This window comes from Watersipora subatra, chromosome 5 (genome assembly GCF_963576615.1).
Source record: "Watersipora subatra chromosome 5, tzWatSuba1.1, whole genome shotgun sequence".
In the NCBI taxonomy this organism is placed as follows: domain Eukaryota; kingdom Metazoa; phylum Bryozoa; class Gymnolaemata; order Cheilostomatida; family Watersiporidae; genus Watersipora; species Watersipora subatra.
Window position 1 is genome coordinate 19,755,772 of NC_088712.1, and position 22,323 is coordinate 19,778,094.

Consider the following 22,323-nt stretch of genomic DNA (forward strand, 5'->3'; position numbering starts at 1 on the left):
ACCGCGATCAAGATTTGCCAATTTTAATCTGAGAACGTCCTGGCAGTCACATCACCTAAAGCAACAAACAAATCTCAAGTGATAGAAAAATATCTATACTTTCTGATTAAAAATATTTAAAACTTCACACGAGAGACCCTTTAACTTGCAACAAGCAATCTATGCTTTTGATTTATATATAGTTTGTATATGTACATGTATCTACTGATAAATACGTGCTCTTATGACTGTCCTTATAACTCGAAGACTTTTGCTCGGTCCTTTGAAGTTTGAGTTATCCGTGTTTCACTGTATATAGATGTTAGGATAAACTTTGCATTCAAGCGTACAGCTTTTGGCTTGGTGTACCAACATTCTACCAACTGCACTGATCAACCACTTTGCCATATCTCTGAATAATTGTGCTCATACTTACACGTGGCGATCTCTCACGGCGCACAAGACTGCCAGGATACTAGTGGCTATAAAATGTAGACATAAAACATATTACAGCATAAAGCCAGTGAATTCCAAAACAGGCTACTTGCTATAGACCTAATTGCTAATGATGGAACCTTTAGCACATAAGTCAAAATAGTTATGGATGTTTGCTGCTGGAAGTACAAGAAAAGACATATTTTGATTTGTAGTTGTGTTTTCTTTAATAATAAACAGACAACTACTATCTACTAGTACCGAAGCGGGACACTCGCTCTCTTTCATAATACAAATGTTTGTGCTATTTATATCAATGCTAAACAACCACTAGCTTTCCTAAAAAAAATTTAATAAATATTTCTATAGCTTTATTAGAATTACTTGCTATTGAAATTGTCAATGAGCTTTCAAATGGCAACGACAGCTTCTAAATAGGAATTTTTTTCAGCTGTCAAAACTAAAATAATTTTTGTAACACTAGTAGTTGTTATTACTAGATGAATGCTTCATAATCAATCAGTACAGCAATTAATGTGCTTTTATTAAGAGCCGCAGAAAAATAACAGGAAAGGACTTAATAATAGAATATAATAATGACAAGAATAATAGAACTCACATTAACCACCATTATTGTAGAGAATTTTTCTAGTGTACACACTGCTGCACTGAGCTGGGCATTGGATGCGTTAGCCTGCATCAAAAAGTGAAATATAATTGCATGTTTATACAGCCTGTCCTTAGCCAAGATGACCGGATCACACCTGTGATAACAATTTGGTGGTCATTGATGCCATGGGTTGGTTAGCGTTGCTGGGCTATTTCATTGGCTGATGGCGGCGAGTAGTGGCTCGATTGGTGTTACTCTGTAGCTGAGCTTTCTTGGTTAGTCTTTTTAGAACCTTACAGTGTGTCACAACTTATTACTCTGTATTAGCACTTTTTAAATTACAAGTTATATCAGCAAGCTGGAATGGCAAACCAAAGACTTCACGGTAGTTTGGAGAATAAATAAATATCATTAAACAACAATCTACACGTACATCTGTTTATTACCTAATCTATTCGCATCATTCTTGCTTGCTTGGGTTGCTGGCAGACCCAAAAACTGCCATAATTATAGTATATGATAACATATAATATCATATACTATGATACTGCGTCATATACTATATTATATCTCGCAGTATTATACGATATTGTATTGTATTATACAATATTGCAGTATATTAAGTTACACTAATGATATATATAATAATGTAACAGTATATGATACTGTATCAAACTATATGATAAATTATGTAAACGATATATAAATATAACTGATAGTAATTATATGATTATTGCTTGTGCCAATCACATTTACAACTTATAACATAATAAATTACAAATAATATTTTCAAGAGTTTATAATTTATAGGATCAGCATATAAAGTAAATTACTATAAAACAAAAATGTTGACAGAAGTAACTTTAACTCATTTGCCTTTTTAAAATCAGATTAACCTTGAGCTCAACACTCTGTAAGAGAACAACAGGTGGTACACTCGGCTAATTTTATATATTATATAAGTAATTTATACATATTCTAACATGTTTTTGTTCTAAAACCATTAAAGTCAGGCAGGATTTCAACATTATCAATTATTGCACACATTGTCATTCTGTGATTGCTAGAAGCTGTTAATTGGAGTTACCTCCTTTATAGATGACAACCACTAAGTTGAAACTTTGTTTAAAAAAGATGGCTATAAAAGATTCTCTTCAGGTTATTTGAAATAGCTTTACCCTCACTATTGAAAAACCATAGTACTGATTATTGATTCTGCTGATTTCATTACAAAACAATGTGCAGCTAGCGGAGTTATATTGGCTATTGTAAGACTAGACTTTGAACAATAATCCTGTAAGTGCTAATAATATTAATTGCTCTAAATTATAATAAATAGTCTACTATTTTTGCAAAAACTAGACAAGTTAATCAGCTGAATAGTGATACTGTTTATTTGAAATTGTCTGCTTATGGCAAGTATTAAAGGATGAACTTGGGCATATTTTATGATGTGCATCTATTTAAGGGTTGCTGTCTTCTGTCCTGTAACTAGAGCTTTTAAGAAACAAATCGTTTTGTATATACCCAGATCATATTAAATTAGATAATATTTAGCTATAAATGAATATATTACACTTATACATAACTATAATTAATATTTATAATTTATATTATAAATATTTATAGCTATATAAATATTATATAAAACAGCAGTTTTATAAAACACTTAGTTGGTAATTCCCAACTTTAGCTAAAGCCTTATTTGACATTATATATTATATTATATTACATGTAATATAATTATAATATAATTATATATTCTAATAATATCATGAATAGTATAATAATATAATGAATAGTATATCTTATAATATAAGCTATATTATATTATCATATATATATATCATTCTGTCAACATAGTTATACATCCGTGTATTGTCTCAATTCTAACTTTTGATTCCTAGTATATATTATATATTATAATAATACATTTTAAGTGCTATATGTCAAACCATTTATTTGATTTTATTGACTAACTGTCGTCCTTTTTATGATTTTTGTATTTCTTATAATCTAAAAAAATCTATTTGAAATAAAATTATAGGCAATAAAGCATTAAATAACAACTATATAATTACTATACAATTCAATGCAAGATATTATAATGCAGTCGTAATAAAACTCTTAACTGATTAACGACCAATAAAATAAAGTTGCATAGAAGTTCACAGATCATTTGTGCACAAACAGCAACAATTGTATGATGCCATGACAATCACTACATAATTACTGACTGGGTGGTTAAGAAGTCATTTGAAAGTACATGTATTTGATACAAAAAGCTTGTTAACCGGCTTCACAACACGTACACACAAACCAATTGGTCTAATTCTCTATAACCACTGCTCAAAAGATAAATGCGGGATGTATAAATACAACCTAGACTTTTTTCGGAATTTGTGGAATCTGCTTCAACCTTGTGGTATATACAGTCAAACATGAATAACTCGAACTTCACAGGACCAAGCGAACGTGTTCAAATTATCAGAGCGTCCAAGTAATCAGAGCACTGTCACAAGTCCATGTATTTACTTATTTATTAGTAGATACATGTACATATACAAACTATAATATAAATCAAAAGCACAAATGGCTTGCTTAAAATTAAGTGCTTCTAATGTAAAGTTTAAAACGTTTTTATCAAAAAGTATAGAGATTTTTCTATCACTTGAGATTGGTTTTTTGTTTGAGGTGATGTTATTGCTAGGACGTTTTTTAGATTGACATTGGCAAAATGTCGCAGAGCCACATTTTCTTCTTTTTAGGCTCTGCCCATTTTTGCTCTTACGCAAAAACGGGCAGAGCCTAAAAAGAAGAAAATATATATAAGCTATACGAGCACACTCTGTATATATTTGAATGTGGTTCATACATGCATGCTTATGTATATTTTAAACATGAATCAGTACTTAGAAACATAAAAATGTGCAAGATCTGAGATGGAATCTTGATCATTGTTGAAATGCTCAAAAGAAAAGACATCTTTCTCTTTTGAGCGTTTTACCCACGATCAATTTTGCCGATTTTTCTTGAAGTTTATGCAAAGATTACTTCACTTTACCTCGCTTCCGAAAGGCGATCGCTAAGGGGATGTGTGGTATAAATCAAATTTCACCAAACCTTTAGAAAAGTCGTTGACAAAAATATTTTCCCGATGGTGGTAAGAACGACGCTTATGAATTACGAAAAGTTGAGGTTTGCCTCTATGGCTTGGAATAAAGTGATTTTCTAAAGCGATAACAACCGTTTCGGTATCCATTGGGCAAAAAACAGTTCGAGTTAACAGTGTTGAGTTCGAGTTATCTATAGCAATTTATCAATACGTGGGAGTGGACCAAAGAAACCGTTTGAGTTAACCATGTGTTCGAGCTATCCGTGGGTGAGTTATCCATGTTTGACTGTAGTTAAAATATAAAAATAAAGGAGTAATTGAAATAAAAAAAATTTACCAGAATGATTGGCCAGAAGAAGCCCACAAAAGTGCTTTTGTCTCGAATTCATGCATTAGCTAATTATCAGCATTGACATCAAATGTCTTACGCACATGTTTAAAAAATGACCTTATGCTTTAGCTTGCAGAGCTACAGATCTTACAGCACAGGACCTATTTAAAACTGTTTTTTTTTTAAATTCCCAAAAATTTTTAGTGGATTTTATTAGAAATATAAATATTGTGCTATAATTTGCGATTGCCTTTGATGTTTGAGGTGATTCCGACAATCAGGATTAAAATCGTCAAAACTTGATTGCGATTCAAACGCTCAGAAGTAAAATATGTGCCAAGATGACATCACTAGTTGTCTCTCTCGTTATTGATATCGGCTATTGCATTAAAGTTGCAGAATTAAGCATCTCTCTTCTGTTGGTCTTTTTGCTGATGTGCAGCTATAAATACAATAATCGCGCTTTTGTTAAAATATGAGTGTTTCAATCGTGATAAGTTTTGTCCTGACAATCAGATCACCTCAAACATTAAAAATAATCACTAATGATACAAAAATACTGATACTTTCTGATGAAATCTGCTAAAGTTTCGTAAAAGTATATTTTACAAATGAGCTTTAAGACATCCTGTGGTGAGGATTGAACCACTAACACAACACACAGGAATCGGAAGCACTAACCATTACACTATGGCCACTAGAGTGGATTCCTAGGTATAAACCAAATATGTGAATGCTAACCAAATATAATTTGGAATAGATAAGAGAAAAGAACTATTTAAATGAAACTCATGTTTTTCCATGAACATCTAGGCAGGAATGAGAGTACACAAACTTGGTAATAATCAATGTTTTGCTATGAGAAACAAGCTGCTGTTTGTTCTTGTCATTTGGAGAGACGCTAACACCCCTTACTCACTTACGAAAGCTTTTGTCAAGTACACCACTAAAGGGTTTCACACCAGGCTATGAGAAAGCACCAGATGTATCCATTTGAAGACTCTTCACACCTTGTAACTTGGCATAGAGATTACTAACCTAGATAATTCATGCAAGCTTGTAGTGCAAGCTCATTGGTCGAAATGAGTAAGATCAGTGCTCATTGGCTAAAGGAGTATACTCCACTTGAGGGGAGGAATGCGATTGAGTATGTAGCCAAATGTCTGTCAGTTTTACACACCTTTGTCCCTCATATAAAATGCTGCCAGAGATAACAGCTTCATTATTGCTTCTCAGCACTTTGGCTTTGTCAGATTGTGAAAATGGCTTGGGTGCTGAAATGTCTCGTCATCTTGACAGCCGTCTATATCTCCAGTGAGTCTATTAATGGAATCTTCATAGAGGTTTCTTTGTGTAGAGAGCAGTTTTGGATAATTCTATTTTTTGAAGTTTTATAACAAAGAACCTTTTCTATGTAGTATTTTAGCTAAGGCTTGACAGTAATTACCATATTTAAAAAAATTTGAATCGTAATACATTTGATGCCTTAATTGAAAATTGCTAGTGTACATACCAAATTTGTCGAATCACTGCGAGTCTATTGCTTCAGAAAGCCTACTTAGTGAAAAAATTAATGACGCTATTACACGCCTGAGAATGTAGTTTCCTGGAACCCAAACATACAGAATTTACTTTAACTATATTAAGGAGAGTTCAACTGAACCCAGGGACATATTTTATATATGCTGCTAGAATTAGAAGGGTTAAAACTGTCTGTATATGTCTATAAGTAATACATTAACTCTACACTTTGAAGAATAGCAAAACCTTGAATTGAAATGAACTTTAACTAGTAGCTAGCGTATCAACTTTATGCAAAAATATAAATATAATAAAGCTCTTATTATTAACCGTGACTGCCATATTTTACCGAGATATTTTGTGTATAATCTACAAAGAACAATGTAGCTGTTTTAATAAATTGAGTAAAATTAGCGTAGGTTTTTAATCTTAAATTACCTAAAATTAATTTAACTGTTTTGATAACAAAATTAAATTAAACCTTAAATTGTTAAACCCTAGATTAACTCAAATAAATTTAGTTGTCTCAATGATAGTTAATTTCTTGATTAACTAAGTTTAATGTACAATAATAATAATAAAATTGCATGATGGTAACTTCATATATTATATCTATATATATAATATTATATATATCTATGTAATATTATATATATAATATTATATATATATCTATAAAATATTATATATATAACATTATATATATAATATAGGGGCCTATATAGTATATATATAATATAAAACGCTGTTAATATAAAAAATATGTATATATACTTTTCAGTGTTTGTTTCTGTACACCCTTTGTTTGGTTATAGCAATTAAAATCTATAAATGAAAAATCCATGTCCCAGAGGTTTTGATCTCAGAACATCACGCTTACAAGGCAACGAGCTAAACCATTAAACTACACAGGATACAGTATTTCTTTGTGGGCAGATAGTTAGTATGTGGGTTAAAATATGCATAGCGACTCTGTATTAGGCACAATATCACTAAAGCTTGCTCTCACAGTTCTTATTAGTAAGTTTAGCAATACGGATACTAGCTTACTCAAATTAGTCTTTGGCAAATAAATTACCTGTCACTGTTTATAAGCTGTGTTTTAATATCTGTGCAACACCTGGCATTCGGCTAGCATTTTACTAAAGCAAAAAAAATACCAGGTCAATTAGCAACGATTTGACAAAGTAAAAATTGTGATTTCTATTTAGTGATAGCGACAGCTCCTACCAGCCCTTCTCTGCACTCATCCTTTCGACGGTATGTAAAGATGTTGCACACCATCAACAATTCTCCACTTTTGAAAGAAGAATGGAACAAGTTTCAAACTCTTGATAGATCGAGCCCGGTGAGTATAGAAGGTGCTTGTGAAAGTGCTTAAAGTCGTGGCTATTTTGTGTTAATCGCCCTGCAATTGTGAGTCCTTATTTATTTATGCACAAGACTCAACAATATTACTGTACACTAATCAAGCAAATTTACAACTGACTGCCCAGTCATTCATCAGCTCTAACAATAGATAATATATGTGGCTACAGCACAAAGACAGGGCTACAGCACAAAGACAGGGCTACAGCACAAAGACAGGGCTACAGCACAAAGACAGGGTTACAGCACAAAGACATGGTTACAGCACAAAGACAGGGTTACAGCACAAAAACAGGGTTACAGCACAAATACATGGTTACAGCACAAAGACATGGTTACAGCACAAAGACATGGTTACAGCACAAAGACAGGGTTACAGCACAAAGACATGGTTACAGCACAAACACATAGTTACAGCACAAAGACATGGTTACAGCACAAAGACAGGGTTACAGCACAAAAACAGGGTTACAGCACAAAGACATGGTTACAGCACAAAGACAGGGTTACAGCACAAAGACAGGGTTACAGCACAAAGACATGGTTACAGCACAAAGACATGGTTACAGCACAAAGACATGGTTACAGCACAAAGACAGGGCTACAGCACAAAGACAGGGCTACAGCACAAAGACAGGGTTACAGCACAAAGACATGGTTACAGCACAAAGACAGGGTTACAGCACAAAAACAGGGCTACAGCACAAATACATGGTTACAGCACAAAGACAGGGCTACAGCACAAAGACAGGGCTACAGCACAAAGACAGGGTTACAGCACAAAGACATGGTTACAGCACAAAGACATGGTTACAGCACAAAAACATGGTTACAGCACAAATACATGGTTACAGCACAAAGACATGGTTACAGCACAAAGACATGGTTACAGCACAAAGACAGGGTTACAGCACAAAGACATGGTTACAGCACAAAGACATGGTTACAGCACAAACACATAGTTACAGCACAAAGACATGGTTACAGCACAAAGACATAAAGGCAGATAATATAGGCTAGCAAAGCAGCGTGTGTGGCTACATAACGATTCCTATTCACAACCGATATGTACTTGTAATCTCAAGGCATCTAACACTAAATATTTCCATCACAAAACTTGCTCTGAATTTGAAATAAAAAATGGCAGAAAAGTTGGCTGGTGAAACATACTAAAATCAAAACTGAGCAAATAGTTGAGAGTTTGAACTATAAATAAAATAGTTTAAATAACATAGCTAATATATATATATATATAGAAATAATGCATCTAAACCTCTAGAGCTATATACTGACTTGAGAACAATAATTTTTTAATAATTATAACACCACAGTATTTTTTTGTAAATAATTTTGTCACAAGCCAAATGTTTACCTTATACATTTCTCCAAAATATGCTTCGTAGTGAAAATAGCACATATTTGGGACAAATCATAGTGAGACCAGAAATTTTATAAAAACTTGTGATTTGCAGTTTTCAGCATTTTATGAATGCCTATTTTCTTCTGAACATTTTACGTTTATTTGTCATTATGCAAGGGTTGATAACTCATGAAATAATATTTTTTATAAACATAAGACGAACGTACTTCGAAACTTTTTAGAAATTTGTATTTCTGCCATAAAATACAGGATTTTGTCTTGATTAGCTTCATTTTGTTAACATGTGACCACAGAAAAGTTTCACCTCTGCTTTTATCCAATCACTGTCCTTCCAAATTTTGGTGTTTAACAGTGTTAGGAATAACATATGATTTTTCCTCAACTTAAAAAAGTTATCCCACGACCAAACATGAGCGAAGCGAGTGTGTTTGAGAGCTTTATAATAAATGCATATGTGGACACAACTCCCGAAAAGTATCCACCAACAGCCACAACCAAACCCTTGTACCGAAATCCCATTCAAAAATTTAATCATTTTTCTTTGGAGTCGTTCAAGTATAATAATGATACAAATCACCTATTAATACCCCTACTTAAATATGTTACCAAGTCTTTGAAAATTGTCGACAATATCTTAAAACTTACCGATCTGTTCGGATAATACATAACTAGAAAGATTCATTTGGCCTAAAGTCGCCATTAAAACCTGACAAGCCTTTTCAATCAAAATTAAGACCGGCCAACAAAACGGCCAAAAAGCCGTGCGACAGATAGTAGAAAAACGTGCACATTTCACCACCCTATGGCATTGTCCAATTGCCGAAGGTTTCTGTAATAAACGTAGACCGTTTGTTTTACCTTCAGTAATTCGTAACATTATGACATTGTAATATTGATTTACAGGTACGAAAATGTGGTACACAGTTTATCAGCCTATGTTTTTTTGTCCAACTACCGAAGGTTTCATTAAACTATCTAGAACATTAGCCAAATATTTTTACATCTTATCTACAAGCTAAGGCCGAACTACAATGCCCCTTTATGACAACAACATTTCTTTATTTGGCTCCAGATTGCAGAAAACTTCCAGACACACGTGAATGCTAATGCTTGCTTTCTGTTACAGATTGCTGTCAAAACCATTCTACATTCAACACAACCAACTTTCAAACTGTGTATATTACACAGCAGCTTGCCATTTTTTAATTCTAATACTGCAATTCTCCTATTGCAGGGGAGAGATATAAACATATAATATTTTCCTTTCATTATTGCTGTTTGTTGTACATACTAACTCCCAGCACATTACAGCAACCATTGCAGCTACCATTGCAGTTCTCCTATATCACTGCACTGCCATTTGACTGCTAATTTTGCATTTCTCAACCAGCAGTACCCTTTCTTTTTCCATTATCATTTTGGTCGTGGGCTGTATGACAGGAGAATTTCTAGTATCTATTTGATATCTATTTTTAACAAAAAAATCAGAAACATTAAAATCTACTTTTGATTGCTCCAGCTTAGAAGGCAAACTTCATTGAACTGCCCTAATGGCCAGCGGTCTTCTACACAACCCACTTCAGGTAAGACCAAACTTGACAACAGCAGTCGTAACAACAATAGTTTGCGATCCATCAGTGTCTCTTGATCTTAAAGTAGATTGTCACAGGCCAAGTCTTTCAAACACCCAATTTGAAACCACTGAGGAGTTAAAAAGTCTTTGACAAGTCTGTAAGTGTTTGACAAGTCTGTAAGTGTTCGACAAGTCTGTAAGTGTTAGACGAGTCTACAAGTTTGTGACAAGTCTGTATGTGTTTGACAAGTCTGTAAGTGTTTGACAAGTCTGTAAGTGTTTGACAAGTCTGTAAGTGTTTGACAAGTCTGTAAGTGTTTGAAAAGTCTGTAAGTGTTTGCCAAGTCTGTAAGTGTTTGCCAAGTCTGTAAGTGTTTGCCAAGTCTGCAAGTTTTCGACAAATCGTTAAATGTTTGACAAGTCTGTAAGTGTTCGACAAGTCTGTAAGTGTTTCACTACTGTTTAAATAGTTACAACTAAAACCGCAATGACTTATCAACCTTACAAAAAGCAAGCAACAATTTCACTTTTCATAAATTATTGACAGTTATTGTTGTACTGCACTTGTCTTTGAAGGCCATTTAAAGAATATCCTTTATTGCCTAAATGGTAATATCTAATATTTGATCAATATTTAATCCATATTTGGTCATCACTTTATCAATGTTTTTTATAAAGTATTTAATCAATAATTGAGCATTGTTAACTCACTGTTTTTTTAACTTATAATCAATATTCAATCATTTTTTATAAACATGTAATAGCTATTTGAACAATATTTGAATATTACTTTATCAATATACAATCAATATTATATCCTTATTTTATCAATAAGCAATCAATATTTGATAATTTTTTCATCAATATGTAACTAATATTTGATCTACACGTAATCCTCATGCAACCAATATTTTATCAATAATCGGTCAATAAATTATTTATACTTCCAAATAATATCGGTAATTTGAAATCATAATTTATTCAATTTTGAAACACTCAATTTAAACTCATCCCTGACTAACAGACTTTCACTAAACTAATTCTTCTCCCGTCTGTCTACTAGTGCACAAGCTGAGAGCCGGAGACATTGATGTTATTGCTGCTCTTGGTGACTCCCTGACAGCAGGTAATGGTGTTCTGGCATGGACAGTGATTGGCTGCCTCACGGAGTACAGAGGCCGATCATGGAGGTACGAGAACATCAATCGTAATGTTAAGTAACCTTCTTGACTAAAATAGGAGTTGTGGCTGTCTGGCTAAAGCCATAGTTTGAAGTTGCAAAAAAAGATTGCATCATGTGAGACTTGAACTCACAACTTTGGTTTCACAGCCTAGCACATTACCATCTGCGACAATCAACTACCCATTAGTACACAGAATATTTGTACACATATTTATTACAGCTGATGATCTATCACGGCATACTCGACTGTTAGGGTATTTGTACCAATGATAGAAAACTATAAAACCTTTTGCAGCCCGCTATTGATTTACTGGGCCAAGATAAAACTTTTGCCCCTTCGGCAATTTAAATTGAGTCTTCTTTTCAAAAGCACTTTTAGAAATGCAGTGATAAAAGTGTCATTCTTGCACCTCATTTTGGTATACTTTTAGTATCGGAGGAGACAATGACTACCTCAGCGGAACAACCACCCTACCAAGTAAACTATATTCATCTTTTTGTCTTAGTCAACGTAAAATACCTATGTCTATGTATAGCTAGTAGATACAGTTCATAGACATAATTATAGAACTGATGCTTTATAGATATCATGAAGCAGTTCAACCCTAATCTGATTGGTGCCTCTACTGGATCTGGAAACGCCAACTCAGCTGGTGCCAATCTAAATGTCGCTGTGGCTGGAGCCATCGCTCAGTGAGTTAAAAAATATTGAAAATAATTTTAATAAAAGTGAATAAGCCTTTGATATACTCATTGAATTTTCAAAACCCGTATCTCAATGAATCAGCTGTATCGATAACAGGTCGTATCATATTCAATACAAATGAGGCATTTTACATACATGTAGTGCACAATGGGTTCCCAAAGTGAAATTTGTCCATGCGGCTTAGACTTCTGTGAAGCCAAGTCATTCCCAACGTTCATGAAAATGCAATGTTTGTAGCGTGCGGTTGTCATGACTTTCCTAAACGCCAACAAATAATATTGTTCAATATTCAATCCATGTTCTTTGAAAATAAAGTTTTTCAGTTTGTCGTGTTGACCATATTGACCAACACCATCTTTACTTTATTTTATTTATGACAACACCACATTCACGAAAATATAATGTTTGTAGCGTGCGGTTGCTATGACCTTCCTAAATGTCAACAAATAATACTGTTTAAAATCCAATCCATCTTTGAAGACAAATTTCTCAGATTGTTGTGTTTACCATATTGATCAACACTATCTTTGATAAAAAGCTGTATCTCAGGTTGAATTGCATCGATTTTAATTTTGAAAACAGTTTTAAAAAACTGAAAATTTTATCTATCACATACCTGGCATAAGGTTAAAAACAATTTTGTGATCTGACCTAATTTGTATTGATAATGATATGACCTGGCTCAAATGTATTTTTTAATTTATCATTTGTTTAATTTATTTAATCTGATTTAGTTTATTAGATGCAAAATAATCAGCTAAAATGTCTCAAAGAAATATACGAATGTTTGATATTAGGGATATTCGATACAGTAGGCTTACAAAATCTTTTAGTATTCGTTATGCTTCTGCAAATTCATTATTCATTATGTCTAGCAAGTTACATAACCTTTAAAGATGAACTTACACAACATTTTAGTAGATTTTATCAGAAAGTATTCGTATTTTTCTATCATTTGCGATTGTTTTTTAATGCTTCAGGTGATCTGACAGCCAGGATGTTTTGAGTTTAAAAGCGACCTAACTTCATTGCTGTTAAAACGTTCAGAAAAAGTGCGTGCAAAATGACGTCACTAGTCGCTATAGTTGACATCGGTTATTGTGTTCAAGTTGCAGCGTTACACGTCTTTACTCTGTTGGTCTCTTTGCAACTATCGGAATCATAATCGCACTTTCTTTTTATCCGAGTGTTTTAAGCGCGATCAAGCTTTGTCGATCTATAAACATACTTGCAGGCAGATCACCTCAAACATCAAAAACAATTGTCCACGATAAAAAAGATCAATACATTCTGATAACGACTACTAAAATGTTGTGCAGATGAATAGATAATAAACTTTTATTCCCGAGTGTAATTTATTCCGGTACCTTCCTTATAGAATAAAGCTGTTGCATGCTGAAGCAGAAATTCTCGTCTGAACTTGCTACAGCTTCTTAAGTCTAATCAGCAGACCAAAAAGTTAAAATAATTCTTAATAATGCAAGTAATAACAGTGAAATTTATTATATATTAAATAACTACATTAATAAGCAAAATCGTTAAAAAGAAGCTTTGTTGTCATCGTTACCTTAGCAACACGTGAACCCTGAATGCACCCTGAACAAAATCGAGCCCTGATAATGCAGAAGATGACCAGCGTTTAATCAAAGGTAGTGACAGAAATACACAATATAATTTAAATTTAATATAATTTAAATTTAATATAATTTAAAGGTCAAAGTTTAAACTATTTAGGCCTATTTTTATATTTTTAATTTTTTAGATGATACGTTTTTGCTTATTTCAGACTTTCGTTTTTTCTCTTCACTCACTTTCGGAAAACTTTAGAAGTTGTATATTCATATTTACTTTAGTCAGGTTTTACATTATGTCTATTGAAATAATCAGGTCTGGGTCACATAAAGTTTTAGGTTTTTAGGATATTTTGAGTTGTGTTCTCTGTAGCACGTTAAAGGAAGTCAGCCATTTTGTGTGTTTTCTCTCACTCATACACCGCTCCTTGACAAGAAAAGTTGCAAATAATATTCACTGTTTGTACAACTACAACTACACAACCTCAACAACGTATTGAAGCATTCATATATATAATCTTATTTGGTGTGAAGTTAAAAAAGTTATGGTAATTTATATTACAGAGACATGCCTACACAGGCTCGTAATTTGGTGAACAAACTGACCTCTGACAGTAGAATCGACCTTGAGAAAGATTGGAAGATGGTGACGCTGTTTATCGGTGGAAACAATCTCTGCGACTTCTGCAGTGATCTGGTAAACTGGTATTGTATAAGACAGGGGCAGGCTTTATGGTTCACAGGTTGTGACTGTATCTTATAGGCATTGACTGTACAGAAAGCCATTGAGTGTACGTGCCGGATGATCACCGTGAATAAAATATATTTTGGGTCAATTTATAACTAATACAAATTAAAGAGAATTTTAAAAGATTTTATCTAAAACTATAAAAAATTTTTTATCATTAAATGTTTTATTTGTTGTTTTAGGCGATCTGACTGCCGTGTTTCAAACTTGAAATCAATAAAATTTGATCGCGGTTAAAGACTTCCCTAGACTTCTCTAAAATCAACGTCATTAGTCATGGATATTGTTCATAAGTGGTAAATATACAGTATCATCGGCATCAGGTAGTTATTTGTTGAGACAGAATTTAAAGGCAAACAATAGAACAATATCTAATCAACCTATTTTTAAATCATTTGAAAAATCTAGAGCGATGTATCTGAGGCTATATTTGAAGTTTACTTCAGCAACCATGAGCAAATAAAAAATGCAGTATATGTAAATAAAAATACATGCAATACTGCAAGAGAGGGAGAGGGACAAACAGGAAGTGTGGCTACTGACGTCATTTTTAGAGAGGTCTTTGTCTTTTTCTTATGAGTGTTTTAACTGTTATCCAATTTTGTCGATTTTAATTTTGAAGCATTCTTGTAGTCAAGACCCCTACAACAACCAACAAAAATCTTAAATGATAGAAAAATATCTATACTTTTCAATTAAGTTTTTTTAAATTTGACGTGCGTGACCTTTTAAGTATAGGCAATCAGGTTGAATAGTAGCTAATCAGTTGTATGTTACTAACAATCTTGTACTATAGCCAAGAAAGTGGACATAATAAACAAGAAATGACTGTAGTAGACAAATTTGAATTGCACTTGACCAAAGGTGACTGCTGTACATGCATTAGATTCTTTTTTCAGAGGTTGACTGTAGCAAACAGGTTAGGTTGTCACTAAAATACGCTGATTGCACCAAACTAAGTTGGGTTGCAGATTATAGGAGTTTACTGTAGCAGACGATACTAGGCTGCCTTGTCTAGGGTTAAGGCACGACCACACATAATGATTTTTTCGTTGGTTCTGACCGAAATGACGAAATGAACGAAAAACACAGAATTATTCGGCCGAAATTCACAGAACTGTCAGAGCTGTGCATGTACACCGAAATCGGCAACAAAACGCTTTTAACTGGCTAAACAAATCATTAGCGAGCACGATGCTAGCAAGTTTCGCAATTTATACAGTTCGAGCACATAACCCGACACACAAAAATATTAGCGCTATTCGCCATAGTAAATACGATGCAATTGACTTGATTGCGCTAAATATGGCAACTCTTTCTATGACGGAAATTTTGCTGCTGAATATAAATTGTTATTATTAGAAAAGAAACAATTTGTAGCCATTGCGTCCAAATGATGAAGAACCAACAATAGCGCAATCTAAGCAGTTGCATCGTATGTACTATGTTGAATTGCACTGGTACTCTTATTGTGTGTCGTAATACGTTTCTTGGACTATATCAATTGCACAAGCTGCTAGCATCGTGCTCGCTAATAACTTGTTTAGCCAATTAAAAGCGTTTCGTCGATGATTTCGGTGTACATGCGCAGCTCTGACAATTCTGTGAAATTTGGCCAAATAATTGTGTTTTTCATTCATTATGTGATTTCGGTCAGAACCAACTGAAAAATCGTTACGTGTGATCGTACCTTTAAAATGTTCCTAACAGATTTGGACTGTACTAACCCATTTAGATATTAGCTAGCAAGTGTTGTCTGTATGAAACGGGAGTTGACTGTAGCAAAAAGGAGTTGCCTTTAGCAAAAGGAAGTTGCCTGTAGCAAGTAGGAGTTGCCCGTAGCAGGTCTGTAAATATTAGTATTTTTTACAGATTGCCCATTCTGCTGAAACGATGATAGCAAATGTGGCAGAAGCTCTTGACATCCTGAGAGACAATATACCCAGGCTATATGTCAATCTCTTAGAGATCTTTGATATCTCACCTATAGCTGGCCTTGGAGACGGTATCATCTGTGGGCTTGTACACGGGTTAGTTTACTAAACTGTCTCTAATTATGTAATCAAAGAGAGTGGTTTATATCTAGCACACTATGATGACTAATTGTGTAGCATCAATTGACTGTTGCTGACTCCTAAAGAAGATTTTCTATTTGTGGTAATTTAGTATTGTTTAGTGCCGTGATCTGACAAAACAGTCAACTCAAACTTTAGTATGTTCCACTTGGATGACTTCTTTACTGTTGTCTACACAGTAACAGTGGTATTTTGAAATCATAGGGTTATGAACAAGATAGTGTAACAGACACACATGTGAAATTACAATTTGAATGTATTATGTAATTATCTTTTAACTAGCTATTCAGTAAAATACTGGAAAGGAATAATTTTACAGAAATTTGAGTTACTACGTTTTGTCAGATTAGGGCAGTTTAGTGCAAGTTCTTTAAAAGTTGTCTTAAAGGTTTACAGCTGGGTGGATTACACCCAAAGGTGTATTAAGGTATTTATCAAAATTTTATTTATTAAAATATTTATTAAACTGCTGATTTCAGCAATATTTTTCTGAGTTTTCAAAAGGCAATTTGATTAGTTTGTCGTAGCTCTACAGGTGTTAATGATTCTACTATATTTTTGTTTTTAAAAGTTGTTCAAAGAATTGACAGCCGAATGGTTTTATTATGTGGAAAAGTTGTTACAGTCTAGATTCCAGCAAGCTTTTTCTCTTCAAACGTTCAAAAACAGATTTGATTAGTTTGTGGTAGTTCCACAGTTGTTACTGATCATATTACACAAAGGCTCTTAACCTGGTTAACAAGCTAGAAAACAGAGCTATTGATTGGTCAACCTTGTTTATAGATTTTCATTTACAAAGTCAACCATGCTGGAAAAATGAACAAAGAAAAGTTGTAATATTTTAACATCTTATGTGAATTTGTTGAATTGGAGATCAAATGTTTAGTGTTAATTCTGTTAATCCTGTTATAAGCAGTTAATCCACTGAGTAACTATTTTTATGCAAATTCTTTTCAAAACTGTGTTTTTAACTGATTTTTGTTTCGGTAAATGCGTATCCTTTCAAAGACCGCTGGCTCCCACTATAGTCTATGTGTATCTTTTATCTGTACTCAATTCTGGCGTGCAACTGTATAAGTTTTGCTAAGAAAAGGCATGAACTAGTTTGTAATAAATTGAAAATTATTATTATTATCTCCAATAGAGCCTTTTTAGAGACCTTATGTCATATTTTTTAAGCGCTGTCTGCTCATGTGGAACTGGAAGCGGTGCTGACAAGGCCGCTATCTCGGAGCTATCTCGTGCTTACCAGATTGCTGTGAGAGATCTAGTAGAAAGTGGCAGATATGACGGGAGAGAGGACTTTACTGTGGTGACACAGTCTTTCTTTAGAGAGACCACTCCTCCAGCTAAAAGCGTTAGTTTTACTTATTTTGGAAGCTATTCCAGAGCAACCTAGTAGCTTAACGTATACTTGTCTGGAAGCCAAGCTCAGTCAAAATTTTCATCTACCTAAAAATGTAATGAGTATAAACAGGGGATAAAATAAAGGTAACCCATCGTTAAGCTCCCAATTTTTCTGATCTGTCTAAAGAGAAGCAAGCCGGCGACTATGCTTAGAAAAGCGTTGCTCTAGCGATCGGCTGTCACCTTAATCTTCACAAATACATATTCTTTGTAAACTAGGCAACACATTGATTGACCGATACAGGCGCTATACATTATCTTACATTATCGTGAAGCATCGGTGGTTCAGTGGTAGAATTCTCGCCTGCCACGCGGGAGGCCCGGGTTCGATTCCCGGCCGATGCAGTTTTGTTTTTGCAACAAAACATCTACATACTATTGCAGAGTGTGTTATAAATTTATAATATGTATGGCGATTCAAACTAATATAGAATTAAATTGGTCACAATTAGGGAGCATGTGACATTCGTATTTCAATCGCATAGCCTGCACAAGTTTTAAAGGTTTACAGTAATTTTGTGCTGAACAGGTCTCAGTATGGTACTCGATTGCAAAGTCAGGTAGTTGACAGTAGACAAGCTGATACATCTTGATAAATCTTTAAAAACCGTAACCTGAATTTATGTGAAATAGATAATGCTAATAGACCAACAATATATCAATAAAAAGAGCATGCAAAAATATTGGTTAGTTCACATAAAAATGATTTTTCAACCAAGCCTAAAAAGAGAACATGGAGCTGTCTGTCTGTGCAAAAGCAATTGATCTGTTAAGGTTTCAGAGCAATCAATTTTCAGTGAAAGGATTGCTATGATTGGGTAATTATAAACTTTTAGTGTCACCTTATTGGATGAAGCTAGATCTATACCTATATGTATAGCTGTCAATGGATCTATTAGTCAAGTATATGTGGGAAAAGGATGATGTTTCAGTTTGTTCAGAATATCACTTGGCATTGTCAAAACGGTGGGTTAGATTTAGGATTAGAATTAAGGTATTCGATAGACCTCAAAGTGCCTAACGGGATACATATGGAACAGTTTTGTTGAGTTGCCCTACCATTGATAAGTAAAAGAGTTTCACTTAGGCTAGAGAAAGTAATCTGCAAAAGGATTCCAAATTTGATTGGTTTACCATAAATCATGTGACCTGGGGGCCATTTTTATTTAGGTTTTTCTCAATTTGAAGTAGCCTGTTAAGCGCATCAGAATCATCGAGGTACAAACACCATAACAGAGTAAAAATTAGATAATTTAAACTAGCGTAACAGCCTCAAAATGTAATTATTGTTTTCATATTAGAAAATATCGTGGAAAATCGATGAAAATTGAAGTGAAGCATGGAATATACTGCTTATTTTTTACAGTCTGGGCGCTGCGAGGTTAAGGTACACTGCCCAGCTTGAAACAAACGCTAGGTTTAGTTATGTTCAAGGCTTTGAAGCTCCATCTTGGATGTACAAGTAGGTCTCCTTATTCTAGATGGTACTAACAACTTTCCATCGACAGTGAAAGTACTCAGGATAGCACAACTCCTTTTGAACTGAAAATCATATTAAAGCATCGATAAAGCAACACGGACACGTCGGAAAAGTTTGCTACTGTCAAAGCTTTTTGCCGAGCATCGACCACCCCTTTTCAAATGTGAACCATTTCGGCGATGGTAATTCACGGTAGTGGATAGCGTGATTTATTCATATCTATTTATGATAGTTGCTGCAGAACTAATATTTAATTCTAGCTCGCAAAAACAAAGAGGTTTCTTTGCGGAAATTTATAAAGAGAAATGGCAACACTACGTCACAAAGTATTTCCGAAGTATTTTTGGATAGGTTTGTGGTAGTGTGAACATGGTTATCGTCGACGATCACTGAAGTATTGTAGCATCGACTCCGAGATCCGACGATCTAGTTTAAACCAGCCTATAGTTAAGGGATAGAGTAGCACATAGATGAATATGTTACGTAATATAACAATAATACGAATAATAATAATTATAGTAATTATAATAATGATAATAATAATTTATTTCATGCCTTGATAGGATGGCTCACCTGACCTCTCCTACTTTGCTCCTGATTGTTTCCACTTCAGTGAGAAGGGACAGAACATAGCTGGAAGGGCTCTTTGGAACAATTTGGTGAGTACTGTTGTACTGAAGAATGCATCTGAGGGATCGCATTAACCACTAGGCCTCGTTTAATTGGGCATAACAGGTGCCTATTGTCAGATTGTCTAACATAGCTGCTTGGTATTGTTTGATTGGCCCTATTTTTAGACGATTTTTCTTCAATTTGGTCTATATGTATTTCAAAAGTATTATTTCCATAATAATTTTTTTTACTGTAAATTTTCTGTCTCACAGATTAGGTGCTGTTAAGAAATTATTCATTCCAAATACGAAACTTACCTGTTCTTCCATGAATTAAAATTTGGTTGCATTAAAATGTACTAAAATTACTGTTGTGTAAACTAATAATCTGGTATGCTTATTATACTCCAACATGTAGGTAGGACTGATACATAAAATTTCCACAGAAACAACAGCATCTTTTAAATCATCAAAAATGATTTTAAAATAAATGAATTACCAATACTACATTAGGTCAAAAAATGAGAATTTTTTTGCGTTTTCTTACCATCAGTAAATACAAGTAAGTAAACAAATCTAGCTTAGTAAAGATTGAACTTTTTCCTTCTAAGCTTTTCCCTTTTTCCTTCCAAGTGCTGCCAAGTCAACTGATAAAGGTAAAACTGAATCTTTATTCTAACTGCTGAAAAGTTCGCAAGCCGAATCCTAAACTTATTGCTTCATCTTCATCTAAGTTATTACAATTCCAATTAGAAATGCTATGCCACTATATAATATACTTGTATCGTAAAACCTCTAATTGAACGCCACCTCTATTTAAACGCCACCTCCAATTGAACGCCACTAAAGAAGAATGGTTAAAAAATAGAGCGCCATGGCGTTCAAAATCAGAACTGAAAATTGTTGAATTTGTCTTCTCACTTTCTAAAAACGCTCTCAGCTCTGATCAGATACTTAATGTGTCATTAATTATACTTGTTTCTTTGAATCAATAATTATCTTGCAGATCGAGCCATTGGGAGCTAAGTCTATTGACTGGGGACTCGATCAGTCTGTCCGATGCCCAATGGTATGTACTGATTCCTCACATCAAAACAGAACTTATTATATTCTTGAAACATTTGTTTGGTAGATTTTCGATATGTGATACATACCAAAAATATAATAGCTAAAACAGATTCTTTGTTGATATCTACTTTATGAAAAATCCTGGTTTTGCTTTTCCAAGTAAAAGCATTAAGTTCTTTAATTACACACTATCAAACAACTTCATTGAATTAATTAGTTAATTTTATAGCTCGGGTTAAAAAGTACCAAAAAGAGAATCAGATGAGATGTTAGCCATTGAAAAATATTTTACTCTGAACAGTTTTTTGTTTCAAACACTAGTACAGTGACTTTCTGTTTATTAATTTTAATATATTTAAATTTATAAGTCTTTTTATCAAAATTTTTGTAACTACAACTTGTTTATGAATTGAATTTGAGTAATGTACATGTAGATACATCAATATAAGTAAAGGTTTTACCAAGAGTCAGCGGCCACAACTAGATTAAGCCCTGAGTTTTTATTGATTGATAATTTTTGCAGACCACCTACCTACCCACCAAGCAAAACTCTTAACTCTAAATTGCAAGAGGAGATAACTACGTATTCAGCAACCATGACTAGCCACCAGTTTGTGTCGCTCAACTATACGTTTTGCTAAATAATAGAACTAGACTATGGTTTGGCTTGATATATCAATAACTCTATGGTTTGGCTTATTATATCAATAACTCTCTGGTAAATATATATTAAAGGTATGTAATGCAAAGAGTCTTGTTTCATTTATTTTCGCAAAACATAAACTACATGCATAAAGATTTGGAACTGTCTGCCTGTGATAGAAATTTCTTTCATTTTTCACTTTCTCTATTCTTCCTCATTTTGCATTCCTTTCCCATTGTTCTTCTTTCTCCATCTACCTCCCTCTTTGTCTATCTCTCTTCTCTTTTGTCTTTCTCTCTATCTATATCTATCTATCCATCTATCTTTCTATCTATCTACCTATCTATCTATATATCTATCTATTTATCTATCTATCTATATATCTATCTATCTAACTATCTAACTATCTATCTATATATCTATCTATTTATCTATCTACTTATCTATCTATCCATCTATCTATCTATATATCTATCTATCTATTTATCTATCTATATATCTATCTACCTATCTATCTA

At 33.6% G+C, this 22,323-nt stretch overlaps 1 protein-coding gene and 1 non-coding gene across 3 annotated transcripts; both read left to right on the forward strand.

Annotated features, from left to right (window-relative positions):
- The first annotated feature begins 1,330 nt into the window (after positions 1-1,330).
- On the forward strand, positions 1,331-21,870 carry LOC137396384 (phospholipase B1, membrane-associated-like). Of its 2 annotated transcripts, none has more exons than XM_068082639.1 (12): positions 1,331-1,409; positions 7,203-7,339; positions 10,260-10,323; positions 11,377-11,503; positions 11,928-11,974; positions 12,081-12,189; positions 14,338-14,470; positions 16,394-16,551; positions 17,776-17,953; positions 20,047-20,142; positions 21,101-21,163; positions 21,686-21,870. In XM_068082639.1, exons 1-12 carry the CDS (start codon positions 1,388-1,390, stop codon positions 21,716-21,718), a joined length of 1,167 nt encoding a protein of 388 aa, XP_067938740.1. In that variant the 5' UTR covers positions 1,331-1,387; the 3' UTR covers positions 21,719-21,870. The 2 variants fall into 2 exon arrangements, with proteins under 2 accessions (XP_067938740.1, XP_067938739.1); XM_068082638.1 differs by lacking the exon at positions 1,331-1,409 and adding an exon at positions 5,669-5,784.
- Positions 18,278-18,348, forward strand: Trnag-gcc (transfer RNA glycine (anticodon GCC)). The gene has a single exon. It is a non-coding gene; the product is annotated as a tRNA-Gly (tRNA).
- Positions 21,871-22,323: the final 453 nt, after the last annotated feature.

Bases quoted from the DNA above. Each gene is read 5' to 3' on its own strand.
- LOC137396384 (XM_068082638.1), top strand. From the start codon at position 5,733: ATGGCTTGGGTGCTGAAATGTCTCGTCATCTTGACAGCCGTCTATATC. The intron at 7,340-10,259 runs GTGAGTATAGAA...TGATTGCTCCAG, and splicing joins CTCTTGATAGATCGAGCCCG to CTTAGAAGGCAAACTTCATT. The intron at 16,552-17,775 runs GTTAGTTTACTA...ATATTTTTTAAG, and splicing joins ATCTGTGGGCTTGTACACGG to CGCTGTCTGCTCATGTGGAA.